This window comes from Lepidothrix coronata, unplaced genomic scaffold, assembly GCF_001604755.1.
Source record: "Lepidothrix coronata isolate B3197 unplaced genomic scaffold, Lepidothrix_coronata-1.0 Scaffold68, whole genome shotgun sequence".
In the NCBI taxonomy this organism is placed as follows: Eukaryota; Metazoa; Chordata; class Aves; order Passeriformes; family Pipridae; genus Lepidothrix; species Lepidothrix coronata.
Window position 1 is genome coordinate 4,478,666 of NW_016690248.1, and position 20,490 is coordinate 4,499,155.

General features: G+C 40.7%; 1 protein-coding gene across 1 annotated transcript in view; it reads right to left on the reverse strand.

Annotated features, from left to right (window-relative positions):
- PPP2R3B (protein phosphatase 2 regulatory subunit B''beta) overlaps positions 1 to 12,064 on the reverse strand; it is a 47,904-nt gene extending 35,840 nt beyond the window's left edge. The window contains exons 1-2 of the mRNA XM_017818387.1: positions 11,955 to 12,064; positions 10,080 to 10,531 (exon numbers count right to left, since the gene is read on the reverse strand). Coding sequence (XP_017673876.1) covers positions 10,080 to 10,427 — 348 coding nt within the window. The 5' untranslated portion in view covers positions 10,428 to 10,531; positions 11,955 to 12,064. The remainder of the gene's footprint in view (positions 1 to 10,079; positions 10,532 to 11,954) is intronic.
- Positions 12,065 to 20,490: the final 8,426 nt, after the last annotated feature.

Sequence of the window (20,490 nt, forward strand, 5' to 3'; positions counted from 1 at the left end):
TAGACAGAGCAATGCCTGTAAGTTCTTTCCAGGCAGGCTGGGAGAATCCAGAGTTCTTACAAGGCAAGATAGTGAATAAAAAGACAGCAGTTAGATGTCAGATGTGTAGTCATGCTGGTAGGCTGGGAAGGATGGGCTGATCAGATTCTCTGCACATTACCAAAAGAATGCCATGTATGAGCACCATGCCATGGGTTGTTATCAGATTGTAAGATAAGATACATGTCACCTTGCTATGATTACACAGCCTGGACTCCAAAGACATAGCATGGGCCTTTTTAGATTGCTGACTAACTTCAGCAAGCACCAACACCAGATGTTATAAAACCTGAGCCTGACAGTAAATGAATGGTTTATATACCTTTCTGAACAATTCTCTGCCATTGTCACTGGAGACTGGAAGGCTTAGACAAAGTTTTAAAAAGCAAAGCCTTGCTGGTAAGTCTCGAGGTGCAGAAAGGACTCCCTTACTTTCTAAACTGCTTCTCAGGGAAGGGTTTAAGTGTGGCTGAATCCTACCTTAGCCTCAGACTATGTTAACAGCTTAAATTTAAAGCAATTACAGAGGTATGATTAAACCACTTTGTCCCGCAGGTTTTAATGTGGGCAAAACAGATATATTTATATAAATAAATAATTTATTATGACAAATTAACAAACAGGTGAACAGACGAAAGATCTTAATCAGAAGTATTTACTACACAGTGCAAAAGCTAAAAATCTACTAGTAGAGTATTATATAACAAAGTAATATAGTGCACTGTAACAAAGCAATTATATTAAAGCAATTGTATTGAAGGTAGCAAAAGAAATAATTATTAAGTAGAGATTGATATAACTCACCACACGAGATAGTGGGCAGAACTCTCCCTTTCTCTTAACCCCTGGGGAATAACCATGAAGAGGTGTCCCTGCTTCACGAGAGAAGCTCCATACTTCAAGGAAGTATGTTGAAAAATCTGCTATATGGAAGTTGGACTGGGCTTTTATAGTTATGAAGTGATGGACTGGTAGTCACAGATTTACAAGCTCACAGACTAGCTTATCTGCCACATCTTGTTAGCAAAAACGTATGTATATTCGAAGTCCGGTGAACCAGGATGGTCTTAGCGTAATTTAACACTAAGACAGCACCCTGGTGCCAGCAGCTGAACTTGCATGACAGCTTGCATGATGGCCTGCATGATGGTTTGCATAGTACGCATTATTGGATTTTAGGCCTGTTCAGGGTGGACCATCCTGCCACAGCCATCTTAAAAAACATTATCAGTTTACATTTTATTTGTGTACAGCATAAACTGAATTTTAACAGAAACAGATTGCTGGAATAGTTCTACAGGTGGAGCCTATTTATTATTCATGATCTTCAGATGACCCTATTCATCCGATCATGAAAACCAGGATCACCCAAATTGATGCTGCTGAGGTGGCGACTAGAGAGAAAGACAAAAGCAAAAAATCTAGTATGGATTACACAAATTAAAGTCACACCTGCTCTAATAAGATGCTGAGGTTTTATATTTTAGATGAACTGTGATGCTACAGAGACTATCCACAGAGGAAGCTACAGCCAACAATATATACACCTGTAACTTTACCACCGTAAGCCTCTGAATAGCAGAATAGGTTGAAATGAAGAATCAGTTCAGGCTGATTCAGAATGCAACTGAGATATTCCTACAGGTGACAGTAGCTTTTACTACAGAGTCTAATGATACATATTTTACAACTTTTCAAAGTCACACTGGCCGTTATGGATAATTAGTAATTTCTACATTGCTATTATTTAACTTGTGTCACCTTAATTTAGAAATGGACAGAGTCATCTAGCATAAAGAACATGAATGACAATGTTTTATAATTGTCTAGCAACTTATTTCAACTTTGCACCAGCTGTTCAGTACTTTCATAATTTTGACATTAACTGAATTTTCAATTAATCCTTTCAAAAACATCATTTCCCAAACTAGAATGATTGGTGTATGAAAGTACAACCACTACTTTAAATCCAGCATCACAGGCTAACACAACATGTAATTTAGTCCCTGAAATCACAAGACAATAATTTTGAGTCAGTGACAGCTGCAGGACAGCTTCTTACTTATGCTTTTGCTTGAGATTTCCCTCTCCAAGGATCTTAAAGTAAAACAAACAAATCGGGAAGTTTAACACACAGACTTTGTTCTACAAGTCTGTCAGTAAATTCACAAATTGTTAATTTACCAATCAAAACCAGGATTTCTGATATTTCTATGAATTTCTATGAAGACATACTCTTGATCTAACACTGTGTTGTATCAGTATGATATCATTGCTGATTCAGGAAATGGAGGCAACAGAAACTATACTGATTTCTACAGTGCTAAATGAAAAGTTAAGCACTTACAAACTTGCAAGCAAAGGACAAAGCAAAGAAAGGCGGCAGAGCAAAGAAGCAGGTCACTGTTAACCAAGTGAACTTTATCTTTCAGTATAACTAAAGGAGCAACCATTACGCAGGAAGAAAAAAGACCCAGGGAATAAGACATCTTACAGAGGTATAACACCACAAATACATTGCCAGAACAGAAACAGTACTACTGACTTTCCTCCAATCTCCACTACTTTAGGTCTTTATGTGAAGTCTAAATATTTTTTCTAGAAAATCTTCCTAAAATAATACTAAGCCTAAATTTGCCACTTGATAAATAAGCAGGTACTCAAAATTTTAAGTGGCGTTTTTAGTGCATTAAAAGCAATTAAGAGCACAAAACTAGCAATCTTTTGTTTAAAATCTGAAGTTACAACACAAGACAAAGTATTTGCTGTATATGATGACTATTCATGAAGACTATTAGTAGATGGAAGAATAATCTAGTTCATCATTGTTTTCAATACTGCATAATTTCAAATAGTTTGTCTTATTTCTTAGTGAAGTATGCCACAAAGATGGTTATTTACAATACATCAGTGATGATCATATCTAGCAGATATGTTTATAAAATTTAGAAGATTATTTATTTTTATCAATATAAATCTAGCTTCTAAATGGACAAAACTGCTTAGAAACTGTTCTCCTGGTTTTGCTGAATTAAAAAAACAAATGAACTCAAGCCATTTCACAAGTTCTACAAACCTTATTTTGTTAAGGTCAAATTGAACCTTGTTCACGGTGAACACATTTACAACTCTGTTGTACAGATATTTTGCAAGGATTGCCTCAACATCCACTCATGAGGTTTTCCCCAGCACATAGATTTTTACAAATGTTGTGAAAATCTCCTTGTAGACTTCCAGCTCATCTCACTTGCCTGAAATCAGCCAAAGTTACTAGTTAGATCTACATAGAACAAATATGTAAGGCTAATTCCATATGAATGAAGCTAAACAGTATGCACAAGGTTAACTAAACACATATCTGAACAGCACAAGCACCCTGCAAGTACCTGTGGTCTAGAAATATTACTTGGGTGGCTCTATAGTTTCTAGCTATTTTTTACATAGAATGGTGATTGCTATGCAAAAGTGGCACATCTAAGATGAAGTACTGGAACACACTTTTAAAAACATTTCTTAGTTACTGGTTAGGTTTCTATAGACCCATTTTTAGTTGTATCTGTCATTTGCAGAATACAAACTGATCTTATCTACCAAGACATTGGTACCATGTGGTTAACTTGAAGACAAGAACACCACACTAATACAGCGCAACACAAAGGAGGTATTTACACATTATGTACTGTTAAAGCACTAAATTTAGTAACCTTTGTTGTTGACTACAAAAAACAGTGCGTGCGCTTAACTGGTATTTCCTCGAATCAGTGCAACGACTTCAATGAAAGTTAGGCAACTTTAACACAGTTGTGTGTGCAAAGCCTCTAAATCTCCCAAGACTTGGCCATATGATAGTACCACTGGCATTTTGTAGATTTTTCTCATAACATGGTTTGCTGAAAAATTATGTGCAGTCATTGACTAGGTCAATCAGTGGACAAACCAGTACACTGGATGAGCTGCATTTATACTTTTGTACTGAAGGAAGTCCATATATGGTTTTGGCCTCAAGTGTATTTCTTGCTGACAGAGTTAGTGTAGGGCATATGGAAAGGTTCTCAAAAATATAAGATGGGTTCTCAAGCATCACTGAAGGAAAAAAGAGAAAGCTATCTCCTCTATATCAATATCTAATTTCCTCCCAGATTGGACACCAGTTAAAAGAATAAACTGTTTAAATGGTTGATGTAAAGCTAAAATTAAGCTTATATGTTTTGAAAGACCGGACAGAGAAGCAACTGGAATTAAGTACTGATCTTAAAAACAAACAAAAAACGTTCAAAGCTATATAAGAGTTACTCAAAAGGAGTGACTATGATTAATAAATTTCATCCACATATTTGAATTTGTCCCGTGACAGGATTCAGGGGAACTTCAAATTTCAAGAAAGCCACACATAATTCTGAATTCCATTTTTCAGCACTAGATATGCCAAAAACTCTTAAGACTGGATGCAGCATATGAGAAATATGAGTTTACAGTAGGACAGATACTTTCAAGTGCAACTGCCACTTGAACAGTTCACTATTTCTTCTAACAAAGCACAACAGAATTAATATAACTGCTAAGAAAAGTAACATTTATATCCCAGGGTACAAGATGCAGATAGAATAAGGAGCACTATCAAAAAGCTACAACAGTGAATAACATTAAGTTTCTCAATTATAAATAAAAAGAACAGATAGTTCTCTAATTGGTATAATGGTTCTTCTATTCCAAGCTACTCAGTACAGCAAAGCTTAAGAAGATTAACACAATGTACTACCAGCACTGCTTGTGCTGACTACTCTTATTTCACTACACTTGAAACTAATAATGATTTTATAGGAACACCTATAGCTGCACTCTTCCAGACTTTAATATGAACTTTTGGCTGCCCTTGCTTTACTGGCACCATAGAAGGAGCTTTATTGTGAACACACTAGTGCTGACATCTGTCATAGTACACTGTTATCACTGTAAAAGTACATCAGTTTGATATCAGGTTATTTACAGTCTCCCTTTAAGTCACGGGCTCGAATTGAAAGCCAAGTCCACCACCCTCCCTCACTTAGTGATGGGACATGGCACTAGTAACACTATCTTTGCATAATATAGATTTAGGGAGCATATGTGTTAGACCATACTCAGTCCTGCACAGCGTAATCTGGTGTGCAGTGCAGTGCTAATACAGTTTACATAACCCAGGCTCAGTAGTTAGTATTGCTTCTAGTATTAAGGCATACATGGCAGCAATTCAGATGCAGACACCAAATAAGACCAGACGCTGGACACGTGAAGGCCAACATCAAAGCTTAACAACTACTTGAGCAGGGTACAGGATTCAAACACTGTCGTTCCTCTTATTTTTTCTGGCATGTTTTATGAACATTGTTTCTCCCCATGCTAATAGAAGGTAGTCCCCAAAGACACTGCCAGCACACTTGCAAAAGACAGGCATAGTGCACCACTGGTCTGACGGATGCAGGTACAAGCCTAGTTACACTTTAACTCAAGCCCTCAGAACGATTTGTTTCAAAAAGCAACTCTTTAAGTGGTGTTATACTCAAACTTTGGTCAACGTTAAAAGGTTTAATTCTAGTCTCCCTTTAAACTAAAATGGATCCTAGCAGTACAACATCATTTAAATCAAGTATCTGTTAACAAAAATTTGGCAAGAATGTTATTGATGAAAAAAGCTATGCAGCAATATATTACAAGAGTAAAAAAAAAATTACAAGTTACAGAAATATGAGGCAATAAGCTTTAATTGTCACAGGATATCAAGTGTGAACATATGCTTATCGAGCAAAGAATATAGGGAAACCACTCCAAGAAGTACCTTTATATCAAAGGTTGACCCTGCAGAGAAATGGAAAATAACTTTCAAGCACTTCACATCGTATTACATTCTCTCTGCACCACCACCCCACAAAATGCCCATAGGGAATTCTGTGAATTGTTTCCTCAGATGCCTCGTACACCAGCTGGTTAGGATTAAACATCTTGCCTATGGCACTTTTTAGGCCTTGAGGACTGGCATTTGTGAGAATGTGATGAATAGTGTACAATTGTGTACACCCCATATGTTTAATATAATCTAGGGCATCAGAAACACTCTTAAATCCATGTACAGTAGTGACGAGGGTTAGAAGAAACCTACAACAGCTATTCTTCAAGCTGGATAGTTACAGTTCTAGAATTTCCTTTCTTCAACAATATACTCAGAAAATATTCAAGACTTGAATGTTGAAATTTTTCTTTGTCTCTGATTTTCTGTTATTTTAAGATCTAGCACAGGACTGCTTGCAGAATACGAAGTGCTAGCAAGCACTTCACATCACATAAGAAAAGTGACCAGAACTTTGCAAGTACAGTGTTGGTACAATGGGTACAGTCAGACACCAACCCCAGTGTGAATGGCAACCATGCAAGTAGTGCAAAGCACCTCCTCTGAAGGAAAAACTAAAACCCTAACCAAACACTGTTTTGTTTTCACTTGCACTAAAACACACTATAAGATAGATTTTCATGGTAGAGTTCTGTCTAGATTTCAAAATGTGCATGTGGCTTAAGCCAATAGTTTACTCTGAATATGGTTTTAAGTAGCCTGTTCAGATGAAAAAATTCCTGTTTGAAGCACTTCAGTTTTTTGTTCATCTTTAATATAAAGATCTTGTAAATTCTTTCATTACTGGAGAAAGTACTTTAGACTTGCTAATTAGTGGAGGGCTTCAACTATCTTGAAAGATGGCAAATTCTCCTCTGACAAGACATAAGTGTTTCAGAAAAACACATGGCAACTTCTGAATTTTGGATAAAAATATAACCCTCAGACTTCAATTACAAACTAACTTCTTAAAAAAAGAAAGATCTCCTTGAATACAATAACTGACAGCTACAGTGCTTTTAATAGTGCTTAATGGTAGCCATCAGGACATCAACTTATTTTGCTCATACGCTACTGTTTAAAGTGTCAAAGATTAAATATCTAGTTAGATTCAAGACTGGTCTTCTGAGAATGCTTCCCATTCTGAAAAACATGTTTTTCTAATAAGTGCAGAAACCTGTAGTATGAAAATGTTTTCCTACCCATTCATATTTACTACCTAGTAATAACCTGAGCATGGCAGTTTTCTGTTATCAGCTTTATTGTTTGGTGTCCTTCAAAAAAGTTGCAAGAACATTTTAAGACACATGAAAAGGAATACAGCAACCTTACCCATAATCAAATGCAGTGATTCAGCTCACTGACACTGAAAACGTATCATGCCAAAATGAGTTTACTGCTTGTATGATGTTTTATGAGAATTCCAGTGTACAGTAAGAAAAAGTTTAATAAGATGCTTAAGTTGATTTATATAGTCCTAAAAGAAATAATTTTCCAGCTCTTTATGGCTGGATGTAAAAGCTCTTTCCCAATATCACTGTTGGGCACACAGAGCTAAGCACATTAACTTTTACCACTTTCTAGGACTGCTATTTAGAATTTAAATCTGTATTACTGGATCTACGGTACAAGCTTTCTTTTTAAAAAAGCTATCTGAAACAGTTTCTTGCATTTCTAGAAGTGAGATGAGGGCCTCAAACTTACTTAAACTCATATGAGGTAGGTAAAACCATTTGTGATTTGATCTCTGAAACATAATTAAGTGTACAAAACCAGATGCATTAGTTTTGACACTGCAGCGGTAGTTTACAGAAGGAAATAGGGTACATTTTGCTTTCTATGAGAAAACACACTGTCATGGTGTACACATGCAATTATGCAACTCTTGGTGGTATTTAAGATCCGAATGTGAGCTGCAAATGCAATTTACACTTAAAGATTAAGAAACGTTTGGATTAAGCTTCAGTTCAGCTGAATAATAAAGCCATAAATAAATTTCTTACTGCTTGGAAATTCCCCCTGCCCAACCTTCTTCAAGCAATCAAAAACTTAACCCTCTAGGTTTTCTCTCAGCACTAAATAAACAATTCCAATTAAGTAAAGAATGTTATTCTTCATTAATCTCTTCTAGTTCCTCTTTATGGGATCTTCAAGTAATCAACCAAGACATGTGAAGAGAAGTTACACTACACAAATTAGCAATCAAGTACATCAAGTAACAGTGGGTTTTAATGGCAACTCTTCCCTTGCTTGCTTTTATCTAATACAATAAACTGAGCATCTGCTGACTTTCTGCGTTTCACTAGAAATGAAGGTGAAATGTGCACTAAAACATAATGGTGTGACCATAAAAAAATAAGTAAATCAATTGTCATGGCTTGCTGTCTGGCTGGTAATTACACATAAATAGAGGTCCATATTATTGAAAAACCGATCTAAACAAACACTAGACTGGAAGTGTGATGTTTTGAAGCTAAGAAGTGGGGACTTAAAGTTGTCAAGCTAGGTAAGTATACACACTCAAGGCACATTGACAACAAACAAAAAATAACCAATACTCTTAAACAACCTCAGCTCTGTTCTCTCTACCCTCACCAACCTGAGCAGGCTTCCCTGGGACAGCAGGTTTGGCCAGTGTAATGAGTTAGATACCAAAGTATGCAGAGTAATTGGGAGTGATGACCTCTTACAATTTCCCAGTATTATTAAAAGACATGAATTTATAGTCCTATAGCACAACCAACATGCTTCTTAACAACTCTTCGAAGTCCTCATGAACCTCATGAAGTTCAACAAGGCCAAGTGCAAGGTCCTGCCTGGGTCAGTGAAATCCCAAGCACAAATACAGGCAGGGTGGGGAATGGATTGAAAGCAGCCCTGAGGTGGAGGATTTGGGGGTGCTGGTGGATGAAAAGCTCAACATGACATGGTAACATGTGCTCACAGCCCAGAAAGCCAATGGTATCCCAGGCTGCATCAAAAGCAGCGTGGCCAGCAGGTCAAGGGAGGTGATTCTGCCTGCCTACTCTGCTCTGCTGAGACCCCACCTGGAGTGCTGCATCCAGGTCTGGGGTCTCCACCATAAGAAGGATGCGAAACTGGTGGAGCAAGTCCAGAGGAGGGCCATGAAGATGATCACAGGGCTGGAGCACCCTGCCTATGGAGACAGGCTGAGAGAGCTGGGATTTTCAGCCTGGAGAAGGCCCTGAGGAGAACTTATAGCACCTTCCAGTACCTAAAGGGGGCTGACAAGAGAGCTGGGAAGGGACTCTTTACAAGGGCATGTAGAGACAAGACAAGGATTTAAATGACTTAAACTGAAAGAGTAGGTTTAGATTACATATTAGGAAGAAAATCTTCAAATTCTTTACTGTGAGGGTGGCGAGGCACTGGAACAGGTTGCCCAGAGAAGTTGTAGATGCCCCATCCCCAGTAGTGTTCAAGGCCAGGCTGGATGGGCTTTGTGCAACCTGCTCCAGTGGAAGGTATCCCTGCTCAGCAGGGGGACTGAAACTAGATGCTCCTGAAGGTGCCTTCCAGTCCAAACCATTCTATAATTCTGTGATCCTATGAAGGCAGATCATAAGCAATGCTTAATTTTGTCAATCACCACATAATTTTCTATCCAGGTTTTTTTTACAATTTATGAAAAGAGCTAGAAACTAGATTGAACTGAACTGCAAGTTTAAAAAGAGTATTTCAGGTTGGGGGCAGGGTTGTCATTCTTGCACAGAGGGTATTGTCTGTTATAAATGAAGACCTCATTAGAAAGGAAGCACTGAGTGTACCATGCAGTACCAAAACAATTACTTTGTTAATATGCAGATTCAGTGTGGCCAAATTTGAGTCTTGTACTAACAATAGTGCCTGGTAGCATTAGACAAAGGAATATTTGCAGTCAAGGCAGTACATTATAAAAGGAGCACAAACACAAGGACTTAAATTTATCCACAATTAGACTGCAAGGAGCCAAGACAATCTTTTGGAAGTTTAGGCCACCAACCGTTAAAACTAATGACACACAAATATTGAAATTTTATGTTCAGTGCTGCTGCTTCTCTCCACTCCAGATACCTCCTGAGGGGAAACTACTTACTTGCATAATTTACCAAAACCACAAACACAAAATGCAGTTCCATTTAAACAAATAAGTCTAATAAGTAAGAAACAAACTTACTACTTTTGTTCTTGAGGATTGACGTGTTGCTCTAGCATTAGAAATGCTCCTTGAGGTAGCTGGAGTTGCCAATGGAAGAGTAGTAGAAAGCTGAGGAGGACTGAAGGACATTAAAGGCAATCTGGTATCTCCTAATATGGACTGCTTGGAATTGGAATTTTTATTAGTGAACCTCTCATTTTTACTGTTTCCTGAATCTGCATTACCCATCTCTGTTTTCTCCTCATTCTTGACTCTTCTCAAGCAGTCCTTTATTGTCGACTGAGTTGCAGGCTGACTCAACCAGCACAAAAAGAGTTCATCTACCTTCATCTTCATTGCAGGTTGCAAAATTTTCCCAGGTGACATTTTCTACCAGTTTCCTTGTTCTCTTGGTTCAAATTCAAAGTAAAGATTTGACAATCATCTAAACATTCCACTGGACTTCTAGTGTTTCACAGACTTCATGGTTCCTGTTAAGAAAAATATGATTATTAAATCTTAAATATGATTATTAAAGTTTTAACCAAGCGTTGATATTTATTCCCTCAAGATACCACCAGGAGTTGAGAGTTACATTCTAATACGTGACTTCAACAACACTTTATAAGTGTTACCCATTAATCAGTCAGATTCAATTCCAATAATTTCTTCTAAATAATAGATAACTTCTTTTAGAAGCATGTTGTTTAAATGATGGAGACTGGACAAAAAGACACTGCACTTGGACTTTCCCAAGAGATATCTAACAAATATTCTCTACTAATGTGCTAAACCCCAATGTATTACGATGAATAAGACTTGACTTGCACACGCTAAGAACTAAATGTCTAAGTAGTTTATGCAAAGCCTTGATGATAGAACAAGAAAGATTTAAGAAGCAAGTCTTTCAGTCAAGAGGTTTAGAACTAAGACTGAAGGTTCAATTTTCATTCAGAGGTCTGTGCTACTGATTTAAAATATTGCAATCCCCCCACATGATGCCCAGCTGAATACTCAAAGCTTGGTATCACAGAGTCATTCAATATTTTAAAAACTGATATTTGACATCCATTTTTACAGTTTTTCAAAACCAATGCAAAACCCAATGTGACTCAAGAATTGGGATAGTATGATTTCAAGTTCAGCTACTCAACTGAAACAAACAGAATGCATATTTTTTTTAGAGAGAGATAGAGGACTGGAATGAAACGCTAACAGAACCAAGTTACTATCGAGATCTGGTACAGTTTAAACAAAAACTATGCTTCCTCATGTGTGTTTTGGGGGTTTTTTTTAAAAAGCCTTTGTCAGTATTTGATCTATATGCATAAGGCAGCAAAGATGTATGGTTGGGCTCGATGACCTTAGAGGTCTCTTCCAACCTAAATTATTCTATTCTATGATTCTATATGTCAATACTTTGCTGAAGAAGCCGTAAAATAAGCACCTCAATTTGGAAATGAATAACATCTAGCAAACGAACAATACTATTAAAAACCAATGCTCATCCTCATCCTGTGGCAGAACTGGAAGCCCTATAACACCGCATCACTTAAACTGTCGCCACTCAGCAGTTTAGTTACTCCGTCTCTGAACCTGAAGGTCCCGTCGTTTCGCTACCTTTTTGTCAGACCAACACCTTCACGGCACCCGCGGCTGTGCCCGGCCAGCCCCGAGCACCATCGACGTGTGAGGAAACGGCTCTGGGGAAGGGCCAGCCCAGCGCCGCCCCGGGAGTGGGGAACCACCGCCGCCACCACCGCCGCCACACGCTCGGTCCCTCGGGCCGGCACCTGCCCCTAGCAGCAGCTCGGGGGGGACGTGGCTCCGCGCCGCAGGAGTGTCCCGAAAGACAGACGCTCACCCCTACCCAGCTCCGCCACCGCAGGAGCGTCCCAAAAGACAAACACTCACCCCTACCCAGCTCCGCCGCCGCCCCTCCCGCCGCCGCCTTCAAACACGCGCCTCCTTCCGGCCCGGCCCCGGCGTCTCGCGAGAGGGCGGCCCTTCCGCCCCGCAGGACGCGGCGGCGGTCGCCGTGGTGACGGGCCGGGGGGGGGGCGGTGGGACCGCCCCGCCTGTGTCAGCCGGTGGCCCCGCCGCCCCCGGTGCCGAGCTTAGAGCTGAGACAGGGTCTCGGTGTCTCAGAGCTGCGGCAGCTCACAGGCTGCTCCTCACTGGCTGGTTTTTTGAAAGGAGCTGGCAAAGTGATGGGGAGGCAGATGCCTCCTCAGCGAGTTCGCTGACGACACAAAGCTGGGGCGAGTGGCCAATACCCCAGAGGGCTGTGCAGCCCTCCAGAGGGACCTCGAGAGGTTGGAGAGATGGGCAGAGAAGAACTGTCTTAAATTCAACAAAGGCAAATGCTGTGTCCTGCACCTGGGGATGAGTAGCCTTGGGCACCTGTACAGGCTGGGGGCTGACCTGCTGGAAAGTGGCTCTGAAGAATCACAGAATATGCTGAGTTGGAAAGAACCCACAAGGATCATCGAGTCCAACTTCTAGCCCCGCAGAGGACCATCCCCAAGAATCACACTGTGTGGCGTGCTGGTGGACAATGAGCTGTCCGTGAGCCAGCAGTGTGTCCTTGGAGTGCATTAGGAAGAGCAGGTCATGGGAGGTGTTCCCCTCTGCTCAGGCCTGGTGAGGCTGGATCAAGAGTGCTGTGTCCAGTTTTGGGCTCCTCAGAGAGACATGGAACTCCTGGAGCAGATGCAGTGGAAGGTGACAAAGAGGATAAGTGGACTGGAGCATCTGTCTAATGAGGAGAGGCTGACGGAGCTGGGCCTGCTCAGCCTTGAGAAGAGAGGAATGAGAGGGGACGTGATTAACGTGTGTAATTATCTGAAGGGAGGGTGCCAAGAGGATGGAGCCGGGCTCTTCTCAGTGGTGCCAAGCAATAGGACAAGAACAAACAGCAAGAAACTGATGCACAGGAAATTCTGCCTGCATATGAGGAAGAACTACTTTACTGTGCAGGTGACTGAGCACTGGAATAGATTGCCCACAGAGGTTGTGGAATTTCCCTCACTGGAGATACTCAAGAACTGTCTGGATGCAATCCTGTGCATTGTGCTGTGGGATGATCCTGCTTGAGCCGGGAGGTTGGATCAGATGACTCACTGTGGTCCCTTCCAAACTTACCCATTCTGTGATTCTGTGAAAGTGTGTGAGCTGTTCCAGCTGTTAAATGCTGTTAAAAGGAGAACAGTAAATGCCCGTTCTACACAATTGCTGTGATTAGTGCTAGTGTTATGGGATTGCAAATGATAGGATGAAAGGAGAAGTGGAGGCAGTAACAAACAAAAGAATAATCCCCTTATTAAGTGAACCATCTGTGCCAATCTGTTTGCAGCATTTTTTTTGCACTGGAAAATATACACTGGAAGTTTGTGGCTGCCGGCCTTCAGGGACACCTCTGTGAGGCTTCCTAGGTACACTTGTCAGTGGGGTCTTAGATAGCTGAGCCTTGCCCCATATAGTTCTTTTCCTTGGTTTTTTGTACTTCAGCATGTCATCCATGTTTTTACATCAGATCCCTACTTCCACTACACTGAATTTTGCTCTTGTAGTTTTGCTCATTTGCTCATGTTTATCAATTTTACCATTCTGCCACTTCCTTTACTGTGAGAGACACTCCAGATTTCTGACAGGTTATTATCACAAATCCTGAGAACGTTACTACTGTGCAACTGAGGCTGTACCAAAGATGATACCAGTTGCATGTTACAGTGGTTTGAAGGGAAGGCTTAAAAATGCAGACAAGATTAAAATAGATTATGTAAGTGAAGGAATGAGCTTGCTTTCTCATGTCTGGAAGCTTGGACAGAGGGCACAGAGATGAAGGGCTGAGGAGAAACAAAAGACGAGATGCTGTGAGAGAAATCCAGAACAGTCCAACACAATTATGTTTTGATAATAGCAGAATTACATTTTTGTAGAAACAGAGTCATCTGGCAAAAAGCAGTGTAACTCTTGTAAGTGTACAAGAGAACTTTGACTTACTGCTGTAGACACTGAAATATATTTTCACAAGTCTTAAATGAGATGCTGCATTCCAGGAAACCTGTAGAGTGGTGAAAGTTCTTGAGAGAGTCTCCACTTTTTGAAGTAGAGCAGTACTCTGTTTCCTGCCCATTGGTTGGTGACTCTGGAAAGTATGTTTTTGGAAAGCTCAAGTGGACAAAACAGCGTAACTTTAAGCTGGAGTAAAACATTCAACATAACACAGAGGAAGCAGATGTTAAAGTAGGGATAAATCTGTAAATATTATGGAACTAGCTTTAAAGCAGAGGAAAAGAAAACCCTGTGTTATGGACAGTAGCAAGATTTTTGGCTGAGAACTGAAGGCTGAATTAAGAAGACTGATAGCAGAGCAATAGACATGGAACAAAGAGTACTTTTAAAACATTTTGAATGCCTTTGAAGCGTTCCTTAGTGATGGTGTAGCCATCTGTTGATTGACACGTTGAAGACAGGTGGCAAGAAGTGGATCAGAGAGTGACTTGACAGAGTTGTAGAGTTGGATATCATCTGTGTAGAGGTGATGCCCTTTGTTGAAACTGTCAATAAGATCTCTCAGAGGAACATGAGAAATAAGAAAAAAGAAAAGAAAAAAAAACCCTATGAGAGAGAGTCACAGTGTTCTCTCATGCATGTTAGTGTATATTCAAAGCAATTCTAATTCTGACTTTATTAGAGTTTGTCATGATTAACATTGGTATGAGAGAGGAATCAATTCCATGTCTTCTGTTAAACAGAAGACACTTTGGGCATTCTCACCAGGTTATACCAATACTGGCAATTCACACAGATAGTTTGAATGTGTCTGTGAATGAATTAGGTCTACTCAGCAGTGTATTCACTGCTAGGGATGTGTGTTTATAGATAGAGGAGTCCAAGCTTGGCCAAAAATGGAGAAGTACTAAAGTTGGACCTCTTTGTTCAGATCTTCCACTGAGAATTTAAACTTGAAATTCCTTTTTGACCACTATTTCCATGTTCTTGCTGGCATAGTAAGTACAGAAACTGTACCTTTCTATGTTGCTTTCAATGTAGGGAAAACAAAAATCTGTTCTAGTGTCTTACATTTTATGTGAAATGTATCTACCTGGTTTAAGGATGGGCTCCTTTAAAAATCCCCTGAATAAATATTGAATAATAAAGTACTGAGTGTGCAATATCCAACTGATACCTGAAAGGTTAGTGATGGGGTTACACTTAGCATTGTTGTAAAAGACACACTACACTTTAGGTAAGGCACTTGTTTAACAAGTGCAAGAGAGTGGTGTATTGATATAGCTCATGCCAATTAACTACAGGAGTGCTTGGGCCTAACAACACAGTGCAGTGGAGTTAGTATACCCCTGCTAGTATATCCTTGTAGCACAGTACTTCCCCCTGTACAGTGTGTGGAGCTACTAATCCTCATGGAGAAGCTGAAGAGCCACATGAGCTTCTAGATCTTGTTGTCTCTGTTGCATACAGCTTGTTTCTGGCTTTATTTTACTGGTCTTGTCTCTGAAGGTGATTAGCAGTACTGCCAGTATACACTCCTGGCTATATATCAAGGTCCCCCTTTGCCTTTATTTGTAACTGTGTGCTGTTCATAGGGAATATTTCTGTTCCTAATCAGCATTTTGCAGTGAAGGCTGGGCTTCTTCCCTGATAACCTTGGGTCTCTACAACTTGGACATGTGGGTATTAAAGAGGCGTCTCCACACCTTCTGTACTAGTGGGAGTAAAACGGCATTTCTAAGGCCTGATTAATGTTATCCTGAGGTAGACATGTAACCTAGGTCAGAAGTAACATGATTTAAAAGTTCTGTTCCTCTCCACTATTTAACAGGAATCTCAATTAGTATCTGAGGTATACACAACCACATTTTAGAAGTCTAAAGTTAGATAGAATAATGTGTTTGGGGTATTATATTTACTTTCACATACCTGTGTTAGATTTAGTCTCATCTGGTCTCAAAAGCAGAGTTGTCATATCTCAACAGAGTGGGAAGTTGAAGTGGAACACAAGCCTGAGATCAAAATGTAGTTAACTGCAGGATCTTTATGAGTCCTTATTCTAGAGCTTTTCATATGCCTTTGTGCTGGTTTTCTCTGGGGTAGACTTATTTTTCTTCACAGTGGCTGGTATGTGGCTGTGTTTTGGATTTGTGCTGAACACAAGGTTGATAATATAGAGATGTTTTTGTTATTAATGAGCAGTGCTAACACTGCTCAGAGCCAAGGCCTTTTCTGCCTTCCATACTGCCACTCTGGTGAGCAGACTGGGTGTGCACAGGAAAGTGGGAGCTGGGACAGCTGACCCCAACTGACCAAAGGGATATCCAATACTATATGACATCATGCTCAGTGGGGGGAAGAAGGAGGAAGGTGGGGATGTTTGGAGTGATGGCACTTGTCTTCCCAAGTCACTGTTATGGGGGTCTGCTCTCCTGGAGATGGCTGAACACCTGCCTGTCCATGAAAGCAGTGAATTAATTCCTTGTTTTGTTTTGCTTGTGTGCACAGCTTTTGCTTTTCCTGTTAAGCTGTCTTTGTCTCAGCCCATGAGTTTTCTCACTTTTACCCTCCGATTCTCTCCCCGATCCTGCTGGTGGGGGAGTGAGCAAGTTGCCTGAGTGGGGCTTGGCTGCTGACTGGGGTTAAATTGTGACAGCCTGTCATATAGGGAGGAGAACTACAGTACCTCTTTAAACTGTTGCCTTTTGGTCAGGCTTTTGCTTTTGTAATGTGTTTATAATGCTTTTGCTGACACATTTCACAACTTTCAAATTTAGGCATCTGAAATCTGGTTCTAACCTATATATAAGCACTAAAATAACTGTCCTGATTTCCCAATGTGCTAACTTAGTAGGAAGCAAGTGTGCTGAATGTCTCTGGCAAACCAGTCACTTTTATTTAAGTTGCTGTTATTGAAAATTTTGGCCAGAAGAGCTCATTGGGTTGTGCTGCCAAGGTGACGTTCCTTCTAAACCTGCTTATGGTATGCAGTCAGAGAGACTTCACTCAGGAGAGTGTCAATGTTTCTTTCCACTAAGTGAAAGATAAAGTCTGGGATACTGTCACTCAAACAAAAATTCCTAATCCTGGTACTAATTTTGGGGGAGCATGGAGAGGACATCGGGTGCCTTACGCTGTCTCATTTAAACCAAAAGGAAAGGCTAAGAAAATGGTAATAACTGAGAAAGCCTTAAGCTATGCATCCATACCAGCTAACCAGGCCACTCCATCCTTTCTTGCAGCAGCTTACCAAAAATAGAGTTAGGATGGTGAACTACAGGTCATATGGCCTCCAGAAGTAGCATCATATGCAGACAAAAAAATGTCAGCAATGCTGACTTGGTGCACATGTTTGGCAGCCAGCAAAGCTCTCAGAAGAGCATGATATTGAGACTTTAGGCTTGAATTTTCTCTGTCTTCCACCACCTTGAGGTGGAATACTGCAGCAATATAGGATCTGGTTATTATCTTGCTGATGTACAACTCTTTAAGAGCAGATCAGAGATAAAATTACACAGTGCTTTGTAACTTGCCAGCTTGTGTCATGAGTAGAGGCATTTAAACATTCTGTACTTGAAGACACATTTTGTTTCCTCCTTATCACACACACCATGTAATTAGATTCTAATGCCTTGTCACTGGCTATCTCTTTATGGGAGCAGTTGGTTTAATGTGGGAACATTTACATCTCTGCAAGATAAAAAAAGAGATTATAAAATGTAGATGCTGTAAGAGCAGGTGCACTAGAAGGCAAAGAACAAAATTGGTTTAGCAGTTGTTTGCCATCGTGTTTTTAGATTAATTCCTGCTGCATATCACTGCAGGGCTAGCAATGAACAGTTCTGGTACATTTTACTGAATTACTATCGGTGTGTTGGTTTTTCTCCCACAGGGGCCTTGGACTGGGCAATGTTTAACAGCAGTCCAGATGTGAAGGCTGGTTCCGCATTAAGTCACCCTGATCTTCTAATCCCAGGTTCACATACTTCAAGTGCTGTATTTTATCCGATGGTTTTATCTAGCATTGTATCCAGGTCACATGGAGTTTTTGAAAAACTGCTTGAAATGCAGTCTCTGGGGTGATGTTTAACAAGGTGTGCATGACGTTGTTTATGGGGTGTGAGAATGGGAGTCCATTCATTCTCCACGTTGAGTGTTACTGAGCCCAGTTCTCTTCCAACCTTGTCCTGGTGCAATCATTAAAGGGGAGAGGAGACTGAGCTATTGTATGCAGCATCCTGCAGTGTCTGCCAGTTGCTTGTCTGCTACCATGCCAGGTACTTGGCTCTTTCATCTCCATCACTTGGCTAGGACCCAGCCAGAAGAACTGAGACCTAAACTTGTTCTGGGATAGAATCAACTTTTCTCTATGTTTCATCAGAGTAGTCTTCATTAGATTATTGAGGTGGCAGTGTAAAACACAGTGCCTGTACTCCTATAGTGGATTTCTGTGGCTGGGTTTTGGTAGCAGGGGGGTGGGTGGGTTACAGGGGTGGCTTCTGTTAGAAGCTGCTAGAAGCTTCCCCTGTCCTGTGGAGCCAATGCCAGCCAGCTCCAGGACAGGCTTCCTTCCGCTGGCCAAGTTCAAGACAATCAGGAGTAATAGTAATGCCTCTGTGATAACATATTTAAGAACAGAATGTATTGCGCAGAAAGAATTCCAGCCAGGGAAGAGCAGAGTGAGAACATGGGAACAACAATGCAGACACCAAAGTCAGTGCAGAAGGAGGGGCAGGAGGTGCTCCAGGCACCAGACCTGAGGCCCCTGGAGCCCGTGGTGCAGACCATGGTGGAGCAGCTGTGCCCCTGCAGCCCATGGAGGACCATCAGGGTGCAGAGACCCACCTGCAGCCCATGAAGAAGCCCATGGTGGAGCAGGTGGATGCATGAAGGAGGCTGTGACCCCGTGGGAGGCCCAAGATGGAGCAGGGTCCTGCCAGGGACATGCAGCCCGTGGAGAGGGAAGCCCATGCTGGAGCAGGTTTCTGCCAGGTAGGACTTGTGGCCCCTGCAGGGGACCCACACCACTACAGCTCATTCATGAAGGACTGCACCCCATGGAGAAGTGACCCATGGGACAGCAGTTTGGGAAGAACTGTTGCCCGAGGGATGGACTCACGCTGGAGAGGTCCATCAAGGACTGTCTCCCATGAGAGGGACCCCACGGGAGTGGGAAAGGACTCCTCTCCCTGAGCAGTGGCAGAAACAACAACTGACCATAACCCCATTCCTCATCTCCCTGCACCGTTGGGGGACAAAAGAAAAAACATGGAAGGAAGGAGGGGTGGGGGGAAGGTTTTTAATTTCTCACTCTTCTGCTCTTATCCTGTTAGTAATGAATTTAAGTACTATCCCCACTTTGAGTCTGTTTTGCCCGTGAGGGTAATCAGTAACTGACCTCTCCCAGCTCTTAACTCATGAATCCTTTGCTAGTTTTTTTTTTCTCTCCTCTGTCTGGTTGCAGAGGGAGAGTGAGAGAGTGGCTTTAGTGGGTACCTGGCATCTGGCCAGGGTCAACCCACTACAACTCCTTTTCTGTTTTTGCAGTTCTAAAGAAATGGAAATCATGTAATGGACAAGTATATTTTTATCACTTGGTACCCACAACTGCTTCTGTAATAACATGTATATTTCTAGGGCATGGTTTTAGAATGTCTGTGTACATACATACGTTAGATGGAAACTGCAGTAAACCACAGAATTATGCTAGCTGCCACTGCTATAATTAGCTCACTGAACTAAAAATAATTAATATAGTTAATCTTTGGATTGCAACACAATGAGAAGCACACACCTAATAAATCACATTTTTTTATTATTATCTGCTAAGTATCTGGCTACTTGAGTAATATTTTCAACTTTGGTTAAATTCACCTTGTGCTCTTCAAAGCTAGTAGCAAGATTTCCATTTTTCATAATGGTATGGGATCAGACATCTATGCTCTGGGGGGTTTCATTCACCACTGCATTACTCCAGTTACAAGATCTGATCTGCAATTTGACTGCTATTTTCATTCAGCAAAACTAAAAGATTAACTATTTCTAAATTTATGAGCTAATTAGGACACTAATACAAACCACATTTATAATTTTCCTGAGTTTGCTTAATCCTTCTTCATTACAAAAGTCAGTTCAGATGTCCATAAAAGCTTACAGAAAAAAAAAAAAAGTATTTGTTTTCATTTTCATTAGGGAAAAGTGAAAATTCCAAAATATTCTGGGCAGACAGAGCCACATTCTTTTGCTCTCATTAAAGTCATTTTAGTTACAGTAGTTAGAGGAGGAAAACACTGTGCAGCTCTAGGCATATGTCTGCAAGATTGCCAACACCAGTAATTTTATCACAGGTTTAATAAGATTTAGTGTTTTTTCTTATAAAGCTCCAGAGTCTTATGATTATGAAAAAATGTTATCTTCCATTAAATGTGTATAT